Source organism: Hippocampus comes, unplaced genomic scaffold, assembly GCF_001891065.2.
Source record: "Hippocampus comes isolate QL1 unplaced genomic scaffold, H_comes_QL1_v1.1 scaffold295, whole genome shotgun sequence".
NCBI lineage: Eukaryota > Metazoa > Chordata > Actinopteri > Syngnathiformes > Syngnathidae > Hippocampus > Hippocampus comes.
The window spans coordinates 1,108,053-1,117,932 of NW_017804848.1; the positions used below are offsets into that span (position 1 = coordinate 1,108,053).

General features: G+C 57.9%; 1 protein-coding gene across 6 annotated transcripts in view; it reads left to right on the top strand.

Moving 5' to 3' along the window:
• ppp2r5eb (protein phosphatase 2, regulatory subunit B', epsilon isoform b) overlaps positions 1 to 6,387 on the top strand; it is a 12,294-nt gene extending 5,907 nt beyond the window's left edge. For 3 of the 6 annotated variants that reach the window (XM_019878097.1, XM_019878120.1, XM_019878105.1), the window contains 13 exons: positions 750 to 913; positions 2,978 to 3,174; positions 3,248 to 3,349; positions 3,426 to 3,518; positions 3,749 to 3,879; positions 3,992 to 4,051; positions 4,150 to 4,258; positions 4,346 to 4,399; positions 4,726 to 4,776; positions 4,856 to 4,975; positions 5,059 to 5,186; positions 5,735 to 5,836; positions 6,239 to 6,387. In XM_019878097.1, the coding sequence (XP_019733656.1) occupies positions 750 to 913; positions 2,978 to 3,174; positions 3,248 to 3,349; positions 3,426 to 3,518; positions 3,749 to 3,879; positions 3,992 to 4,051; positions 4,150 to 4,258; positions 4,346 to 4,399; positions 4,726 to 4,776; positions 4,856 to 4,975; positions 5,059 to 5,186; positions 5,735 to 5,836; positions 6,239 to 6,338 (1,411 nt within the window). In that variant the 3' untranslated portion in view covers positions 6,339 to 6,387. Of the gene's footprint in view, positions 1 to 749; positions 914 to 2,977; positions 3,175 to 3,247; positions 3,350 to 3,425; positions 3,519 to 3,748; positions 3,880 to 3,991; positions 4,052 to 4,149; positions 4,259 to 4,345; positions 4,400 to 4,725; positions 4,777 to 4,855; positions 4,976 to 5,058; positions 5,187 to 5,734; positions 5,841 to 6,238 lie in introns of those variants that run through there. The other 3 variants (XM_019878111.1, XM_019878129.1, XM_019878137.1) reach the window with 2 other exon arrangements.
• The last annotated feature ends 3,493 nt before the right edge of the window (positions 6,388 to 9,880 follow it).

Genomic DNA, 9,880 nt, shown 5'->3' on the forward strand with positions numbered 1-9,880 from the left:
CCCCCACCGTAGGTGACTTTTTCAGAGAGCGATATCCTCCCTTGGCGTGCGTTACGCATTCACGGTCCACGTTTTGCTGCGGCTGTCACAAAGCGCTTCACAAAACGGTTCACATCAAGTCAAATGATAAACGCAACCCAGAACAGGCTTGATCTCAGTTGGACTGTTTTGGTGCTTTCGACCATCTTTGTTCCTGATTGATAGCGTTCTTGTTGTATAACACGTTTTGCTGCGGCTGTCACAAAACGGTTCACATCAAGTCAAATCATAAACGCAACCCAGAACAGACTTGATCTTAGTTGGACTGCTTTGGTGCTTTCGACTATCTTTGTTCCTGATTGATAGCGTTCTTGTTGTATATGTGCTCGTTGCAACCCGCACGGCGCTTTGTACGCAGCGACGGCCGTTTGAAAGTGCTCGAGTTGACTTGAGCGTTCCTCCAACTGACCCTCTGGTCTGCTCGTTGTGACGCTCGGGCACGACAATCGGCGAGCGATACACCGAGCGTGAATGCAAAGCTTATCAACATAGCCGGCCGGCGAGCTTTCACGGTTGCGACCGTTGGGCGATCGTGTCGGATGACTCGGCGGTTTGGGTTTGAGGCGCGCCACGCCTCCGCAACAAGAGCATCCCCCGCCAGCGCTCATCGTCGTCATTGTCGTCGTCGTGGTGGTGTTGTGTTGTGTTGTTTGTCTGCGCGCGTGCTGTCGGCGCACGCGAGTGACGTGCGCGGCCCTCGTTTCCCCCAGCAGGGCTATGTCCTCGGCAGCCACCACGCCCCCATCCGTGGACAAAGTGGACGGATTTTCCCGCAAGTCTGTCAGGAAGGCCAAGCAGAAGCGCTCGCAGAGCTCGTCCCAGTTCCGCTCTCAGGGCAAACCCATCGAGCTCACGCCGTTGCCGCTGCTCAAAGGTAAGCCGCCGCCGCCGCCGCAGATTTGCTAGCCGGGCCCACTGAATCCGCCTCCGTCTCCTCGCACCGGCGCAAGCTTAGGGATGCAACTCGGGATGCTCGTGATCATCGAGGAATCGGATGAGATAAAAAACAACAACATTGCCACGTTTTTCGCGCCTTTGCCCTTTTTTTAAATCGTTTTAAAATTGCATTGATTTATTTTTAATACAAACGTGACAAGTTGCATTGCTGACTTCTGCATTGCCTGTCAAAATGAGGATTTGCTTTTTGAACAGCAGCCCAATAGAAAGACCTTCTCAACAAATGGCATTTGATACATACATAGATGTAGAATGTGGAGATCTAATATGCTATATTTATTTGGCCGATTATTTGAAGCGCTCCAATCGGGAGGCCCGATCTCGTCGCGTTCACAATCTTCCCCAAAGTCCATTTCTGCAAATGGATTCGGAAGTTGCTTCCCTTTGAATTGCAGCCAAAGTCCCCAAAACAAGTCCCGGCCGGGCCCACTTTGGGCTTGCTAGAACTCAAATGAAAAACGAAAGCTAACTTTGACCATGACGATGACCGCGTTTGTCAACCCCAAAAAGTCTCTTGCGGAGGCGCCGCCGCCGTTTCGACCCGGAAGGGGCTTGCTTGCCTCACAACATGCGGCTTTTGCAAATCCACTCCCGGCGCACGTCGCCGACTTTGCCCCAAAAGTGGCCCGCTTCTCTTTTCCGGAACTTGTCGACAAGGGTGGAATTGATCCTGCCCGGCCGGGAGCTCGGCGGCTCGGTTCCCCCTGCCCGCCCCCGAAAACTCTCATCTTGGAATTGCGACCGACCGAAGCGGTCCGTCTCGACATTTGGGAGCGTTGTTGACTCTTTGGAGAGGTCCCTTTGCCGCCGGCAGCTCTATCGTAGCACGCCGGCGCGCGAGGGGAAGGACGGCGGCGCCCGTTTGGGGCCGGCTTGCGTCCGAGCTTCCCGGTCATCGGGTTCAAACCGAGGCCCTCAAAAATAGCCGCAGCGAGCCGCCCGCCCCGTTTGACTGCCGGAGCCCGCCACCCGCCGACCTCATCTCGCCCCTCTCCCGCCCCGGGAGAAACCCGAGCCGCGGGGTGTCGCTTTACATTTTCCCAGCGGCGACACTTGCTCCAAACGAGGCCCGGCGAGGCGCGCCGCCAAACGCGTCGGCCGCACTCGCCTGCGCGTTTCCTCTCCGCCGCCGGCGAGGGAGCGGCGCCCTAACCGAAGGAGCGTCGGGGCTCCAGGTGGGTGTCGGGGGAAGTTAAAGTTAGCCCGTCGCTCGTAAACCTTCAAACGGCCGCGAGACGCTTCCTCAACGGGGGGGGACTTCTTTTTGGGGGCGGGGGGGAAGACGGTTTGTGCTTTGGGAGAAGAGGCGCTCTTGACATTTGCTGAGGCGCCGCCGCCGCAAGTCCAACGTCAATCCGGCGAGGCTCTTTGGCTGCCACCCTCGCAAATCCTCGAAAGCGCAGCGTTCACTCCCTCCCAAACGATTCAAATCCCTCCAAGGATCTTGCTCGACGTGATTCGCTTGCGGCGCGGGCCCCGTGGCAACCGGGGGTCGGGGGATCGCTCCCCGGCCTTTGCGACGGCGTCGACGCGTCCTCGAGCCCCAGGTGGCGCCTGGCGCTGCGTCATCGGGAAGTCACGGCGTGAAGCGCTTTGAGCACCCAACCTGGAAGAGACCTGACAGCCCTTTGTTGACATTTACTGTTTGTCACGACCCCCCGACCGCTTTTTGAAAACATTTTAGAGAAAAGAAGAAAAGGTCACACTTTATCTTGGGCTGCAACTCCCAATTCTTTTCATCGACGTCTGTGATTTTTGAATATTTTTTTCCTCTCTTCTTACTTTTACCTGCACGTTAGCTTGCGTGACGACGTGAGTGAGCTTTTGGTTTTCCGACGTACGGCGTTGTACGAATCGCGACGAGCCGCCGATCGCTTTGCACCGTCGTGGTCGGAATCCACACTCACGATGAGCAACAATGGCATAAATATGCGTTTGGATTGACCGGCGGCTTTCTTGCCGGGCCGCCCGCGGCGCGCAGACGTGCCGGCCCCGGAGCAGCCAGAGCTGTTCCTGAAGAAGCTGCAGCAGTGCTGCACCGTCTTTGACTTCATGGACACGCTGTCGGACCTGAAAATGAAGGAGTACAAGCGCTCCACGCTCAACGAGCTGGTGGACTACGTCACCGTCAGCCGCGGCTACCTGACGGAGCAGGCCTACCCCGAAGTGGTCAAAATGGTGAGTGCGCCGCCGCCGCCGCCCCGTCCGCGCTTGGGGGCCTCACGCCTTCCCCGCCTTTCCCCGGCCGCAGGTGTCTCACAACATTTTCCGGACCCTCCCGCCGAGCGACAGTAACGAGTTTGACCCCGAAGAGGACGAGCCCACGCTGGAGGCGTCCTGGCCTCACTTACAGGTGAGCGCTGGCCGCGCCTGCGCTTTTGGCCCGCCCTTTCTCTCCCGCTGACGGCCGTTGTCGTCGTTCTCCTCAGTTGGTGTACGAGTTCTTCATTCGCTTCCTGGAAAGTCAGGAGTTCCAGCCCAGCATTGCCAAAAAGTACATAGACCAGAAGTTTGTCCTGCAGGTGCGCCCGCCCGCCCGCCCGCATTCACACTCGCACGCTTCCTGACGCTCGCGCTCACAGCTGCGCCGCCGCCGCGTTCGGAGCCTCGAGGCCGCCGGCCGCTTTTCTGCCGTCGTTCGGAGGGAGATCGGCTCCACCGTGACTTAGCGGGAGGCCGATCGTCAGGGAAAAAAAGTTGCTGACTTGCCGTGCCGGCCTAATGTTTGCCTTTGCCCCTCCCCCCCCCCCAGCTCCTGGAGCTGTTCGACAGCGAGGACCCTCGGGAGCGAGACTACCTGAAGACGGTTCTGCATAGAATCTACGGCAAATTCCTGGGACTGAGGGCTTTTATACGAAAACAGATCAATAATATTTTTCTACGGTCAGCGCACACGTTTGCGTCACACTTGATGACTTTCACTTGTGAAATGCTGTGCCTGCAAGTTGGTGGTGATTTGAAACGTGCCTTTTTCTTTTCTGTCCCCCCGCCGCAGTTTTGTTTATGAGACGGAGCACTTCAACGGGGTGGCGGAATTGCTGGAGATCCTGGGCAGGTATGTGGACGGACGCCCTCATCTTCGCATTTCATCAGCCAAATGAATGAGCGTTGTTTTTTTTTCTTGTTTTTGTGTGCCTGTGTGTGCGCTCGCAGTATAATCAATGGTTTCGCCCTGCCGCTGAAGGCGGAGCATAAACAGTTTCTGGTCAAAGTGTTGATCCCGCTCCACACGGTCCGCAGCCTGTCGCTCTTCCACGCGCAGGTAGGCGGGCGGGCGCCCGAGACCGCGGCCGGCCGCCCTCGTCTTCCGCGTTCCGAGTCGAGCGCTCTTCTCCTTTCTTTTGTGCAGTTGGCGTATTGCATTGTACAGTTCCTAGAGAAAGACCCCACATTAACGGAACCGGTGAGTACGTCGGCTCGTATCAACGTATCGGCCAATGGGCGGCGATCCGAATCAGCTTTCCAAAGTCAAATCGGATGGTTTGCAAATTTATTTCGGGGGGGGGGGGCGGCTCTCACGCTCAAGCGCGCCTGACTAGTTAGCGCTGTCGGCCGAGGAGCGGCGAGCTCGTCGAACACGCCGTCACGCCTCCCCCCCGCCAGACTTGATGAACGTGAAGCAAGACTCGCGCTCAGCGCCGCGCGCACGTCACCCGTTCCGGATCCCGGAGACGCTTGTTGCTGATGCGTCGGGCTGCCGACTCTGACGCAATTGTCCGATTTGTTCAGGTCATCCGAGGATTATTGAAGTTCTGGCCCAAAACTTGCAGTCAAAAAGAGGTGAGTCGCTTCTTCTCTCGCTCGTCGTCGTCGTGGTTGCCGCCGCCGCCGCTTAAGGCCTTTGCCCGCCCCGCGCCAGGTGATGTTTCTGGGCGAGCTGGAGGAGATCCTGGACGTGATCGAGCCCACCCAGTTCGTCAAGATCCAGGAGCCGCTCTTCAAACAGATTTCCAGATGCGTGTCCAGCCCGCACTTCCAGGTCTGCCGCCGCCGCCGGGGACGCGGACGACGGGGCGCTCGGGGTTGTGACGGTGCCGCTCTTTGTGCCGCGCTCGCGCGCAGGTGGCCGAGCGGGCGCTCTACTACTGGAACAACGAGTACATCATGAGCCTGATTGAGGAGAACTCCAGCGTCATCCTGCCCATCATGTTTGCCAGCCTCTACCGCATCTCCAAAGAGCACTGGAACCCGTGAGCCAAGCGCGCCTCGCCAAACGCTCCTCTTTTCTCCGTTGCTCGCTAACTTGTCGACCGGAAGACCGCATCCTCCTCAGTCACTGGTTCGCGGCCGCAGAGCCTTTTTCCGCCAGGGGTGCCAAATTCCGGTCCCGGAGCGCCGCTCGCCCGCCCGCGTCTTTCGGAGCTCTCCCTCCGCAACCCCGCCCCATTCGCAAGAGCGGCTCCGCGGGAGCCCGACGACGCCCCCGAGCCGCGCCGGAGGAGGGAGACGCAGGATCGTGGCCCCCGAGGGCCGGACTTTGGCACCCCCGCAGGCTAGCCCGCGTGACGGTGTGCGACGCCGCGGCTTTCGAGCAGATATGTGCGCCGGGATACCGAGAGATGAGGAGGAAAGGTCGCTGCCGCTCGAGTCACCGCTCCGATGATGAGGCCCCCGTCTAACAAAACCGGCCTCGTCTCGCCCGAACTCAGCAATTGTTCCGTTGGGGCGCGGGTGACTTTTGTTTGCGCCGCGGGCATCTGGAGACTCCCGCCGTTGACCGCTCTGTGGTGTTCCTCAGGGCTATCGTGGCGCTGGTGTACAACGTGCTGAAGGCCTTCATGGAGATGAACAGTACTTTGTTCGACGAACTCACCGCCACGTACAAGTCAGACCGCCAGCGGTAAGAAACGTGGCGCTCGCTGCCCTTGGAGTGGATGAGCCTTCTCCTTTAAACCGGCAAAGTCCCCACCCTTAGCCATCACTTTTCTTAGTTTTTTTTTTTTTTTTTTATGGATTGGTCTCAAAGCAACCAAGTCATCCAAAGCTACAAAAGCTATCGTGTCAGAGGGAGCCGTGACGGCTTCATTTGATAGGACAACAAGTGTCCCGCACGCGCACGGAGGCGCGTCTGCGTTTTCACGCCGGCCTCCCTCCGCGCTGCGCCGCTACATCAATTGAAGCGAGGAGGACACGCAAAAGATGTGGGATTTGCCCGCTCGAAAGGCGAGCGGTGACGCGCGGATGAGCATTGTGACGCGGGCGCCCCGTGACCTTGCGATTTGTTGTGCACCGTTGGCCGCAGGGAGAAGAAGAAGGAGAAGGAGCGCGAGGAGCTGTGGAAGAAGCTGGAGGACTTGGAGCTCAAGCGAGGCCTACGGAGCGACGGCATCATCCCCACTTAACACTCCACACGATACCCCGCGCCCTCACATCGGCTGTATCCCCCCAAACCGGCCGGCAGCGTCTGCCGTTTGGATCGGGAACGCCGCCGCTGGTCTCTTAAATTGTTTTTCTTTTTCTTATTTTGTTTTTTTTTTTCTTGTGTTTGTGCGATTACTTTCCAATAGATTCATCATCACGTCTGTTTTCATGCTTTCAACACTGTAAATATTTTTTTTTCTTTTTCCCTTCAACTGATATTATTACAAACGGACGGGAAAAAAAAAACTAAACAATAACAATAAAAAAAAAAAAGGAAAATTCAGAAAATGAGAAAATGACTCGTGTGGGGCGGGACTTCAAACAAAGCCAAATGTTTGGACCTTTGGCGCACTTTGCGCATCTCGATGTCCTTGGACCTCGGCTTCTACTCCTTCAACTTCTTTGACGACTTCTTGTGAGAAAAGCGCCCGTGCCCTTCTACTTTGGCCAAGAGGAACGGGGCCGTTCTTGCTCTCATCCGACTTGCGCCTACTTGCGCGTTTGTGGCCTCTCGTTGCCGACCGGCTCACTCTTCCCTTCGGATGGTAGCGAGCTGCGAGGACTCGCTGCGAGGACTCGCTGCGAGGACTCGCTGCGAGGACTCGCTGCAGCCGCGCGGTAACAAAGATGCAAATAACGGCGCGCTGCTCAGCAACGAGGCAAATCCCCATCTTTGACCACCGGATCCGAGTGGCAAGCGGCCACTCGCTGACTTTTTGGGTGACGGAAGACAGCGAGCGTCGGCGTTCGGGTCGGGGCGGGATTTTGGCGCCCGTCGACCGGCCGGTGTCGGTCTGGTACCGATGCCCGCCCTCGGTGGTCCAATGAGACCTCTTGGGAACGCCGCGAGTCATATTGAGTACCGCGGGATCGATGGGGGACGCCGAGGGTTCTGCGCGTCACCTCGTCAATTGGAAACCATCGTGTCCACGCTTTGTCGTCTTTGACTTTGGTGTCAGCGCAACGCGCGAGGTCATCCGATCCTCGCCGCTAGAATGACCGGGCTACGGTCGAGCCTCGCGGCGGCGCAGCGACCGACCTGTCGTCGATGACTCGGTGGCAAGATGGACAGGACCAGAAATGCACTTCGCTCCCAAAAAATGCAACGGTTCCAACTTCAACACGGCACTTAAACACAGTCGAGGCAAACGAGACGACTTCATACTAGAAAGGGAATTACAAGTGAAGTTTAGTGGTAAGAAAACCAACTTGAAGATGGCAAAGTGATGTGCACGTGACACTTTGAGTTGAGCGATTCCGTTGGCTGCCGCAGGAGGGAGCCCGCGTCCCGAAAGGAACAAAACGTTTTCAAGATGGCGGCGCTGACGTCAACCAATGAGTTTGTTGATTAGTTGTGGCACGAAGTTAGCGCGTCACTCAGTCAGGGTTGACTGCTGAATCATTTGCCGTATTGAACCGCTTTTCCAATCTTGCTTTCATCGTTCGCTATCAACACGTGTTTTGGGGGGGGGCAGCGAGGGGGCAACGTGTTGCAAGGGGAGTGTCTGAAATAATAAGGGGAGGGGCTTGACTTTGGCCCATTTCTCTTTTTGATTTTTTGATTGATTTGCATGATTTTGTCATTCTTTTCTAGTTTTGGACATTTTGTGGTGGTGGTGGTGGGGGGTGTCGAGATTTTTTTTCATTCTGAATTTAGTTTGGAAAATTGTTGCGAGCCTCCCGTTTCTCCACTTGAACATGGGCGATGTTTTCTTTGCCCTCCCCCCGCGACGCTTCAATTGGGAGCCACTCGCGTGTCGATGAGTGAGTTTTCTTTTTTTTCCTGCGCGAGGCTTTGGGGATGCGAAGTGCGCTACCCGTTTGGGCCACCCGAGGGCGCCCGCAGCTCACGCCGGGACGTGGAGTTGTCGCGGCCTTCACGCCTCGAGCCTCCTCATCTTCTTTCCCTCCTTCGTCCTCTTTTGATTGCCTTCTCTCTTTCGTCTTCTCCGTTTTTCTTCGTCCCTTCGGTTGGCTCCCGCGGGCTCGCGTCGGCCTCTGGATGTCGCCGGAGAGCCGAGCGGGAGGTCTCGCGCTCGCTCACCCCCCCCCCCCCCCCCCCCCCTCTTCTTGGTTATGCGCGTGCGCGTCAACACGAACTTGGACGCCGGGAAGGCTCCCGATCGGCACCGGGAGCGGAGGACGCCAGCATGCCCGGCGGCAAGCGAGGTCCGGTGGCGCCGCAGAACACTTTTCTGGAGAACGTCGTCGTCAGGTCCACCGGTGAGTCCGCGTCTCCTTTCACGCGCCAAATGTCGAATTCAAAGTTGTTGGCGCGAGGGAACACGGTCCGCTCGTCGTGTGGTACGCCCGCCACCCGTCACCAATCGGGTTGGTTTGTTTTTGTTTTTTTTCCACGACAACCGTGAGTGTCAACGAGTCGCACATTCGTCATTTTCGTGCTCGCGCGGTCCACACGAGACTGACTTGTCTTCCACAATCAAATATAATCCCGTAAAATGTTGTTCTTCCAGGCATGTTGTGCACTGGACCGAATCAAGTGGCCCGTTTGGACACGGTGGACTGCCGCCACTTTTTTCTTTTTTTTTGGGTGGGGGACGTCCAACATTGGAGTCCTAAATGATTTCTTTTCTGTTCTTGGGCGCTCGTTTTGTGAAGGAAACTTCCGCATGCCGAGCTCGTGTCCCGACCAAAGCGGAAAGGCTGCAAAAGAGCAATCGGGCCACCGTCACCCGTCATGGCCTTCACCCTTGTCTGCTTGACCTTTTTGGGCGCCATCACTCATTGACTTCAGTGTTGGTTTTCCTCATCGTCTTCCTTCCCGTCATCTTCTCGACTTTGTCGTCTGTCTCCGTCGTCGTCATCATCCTGCGCTCACAAAATGTTCCAAGCGTGTCCTTGTTGTTTTCACCACGCGACATGATTATCGTCCAAGGCGGTCGGTCGCTTGGGGCCGGCGTGCCAGTGCTGCCTGGGGGAGTCCCCGCCGCCCCCGCCCCCGAGCTCCAGGCCCTCTCCGTGTGTGCGCGTCTCAGCGGGGCGGCGACCCCTCGGGGCCCTCGCTGGTGTCGGAGTCTCGCAACTGGGAAGCCGCCGGGCTCAAATGTGCCCCAAAGGCGGCGAGCGAGCCGGGAGGGAGGAGCGGCGCAATGGCTTGTCCGTCTGCGGCTTCTTTCTCATCCTCCCGCTGTGGTGGTTGTCGGTCGGCAGGTCCCGCAGCTGAACTCGGACATCCTCCCCCAGTACGAGCAGGAAGCGCCCAAGACGCCGCCGCGCATCATCCTGCACTACTGCGCCTTCAAGACCACGTGGGACCGGCTCATCCTCGTCCTGACCTTCGACACGGCCGTCCTGGCGCCCTACAACGCGTCCTCCAAGAGCAAGCCCAGCAACGCGGCCTGGCTGGCGCCGGACGGCGCGCCGGACGCCGTCTTCCTGGTGGACGTGGCGCTCAACTTCCGCGCCGCCTTGGTGGGGCCCGGCGGCGAGGTGCTCTCCGACCCCCAGCTCATCCGCACCAACGACCTGAAGACCGGCTTCGTCATCGACCTGCTCTCCTGCC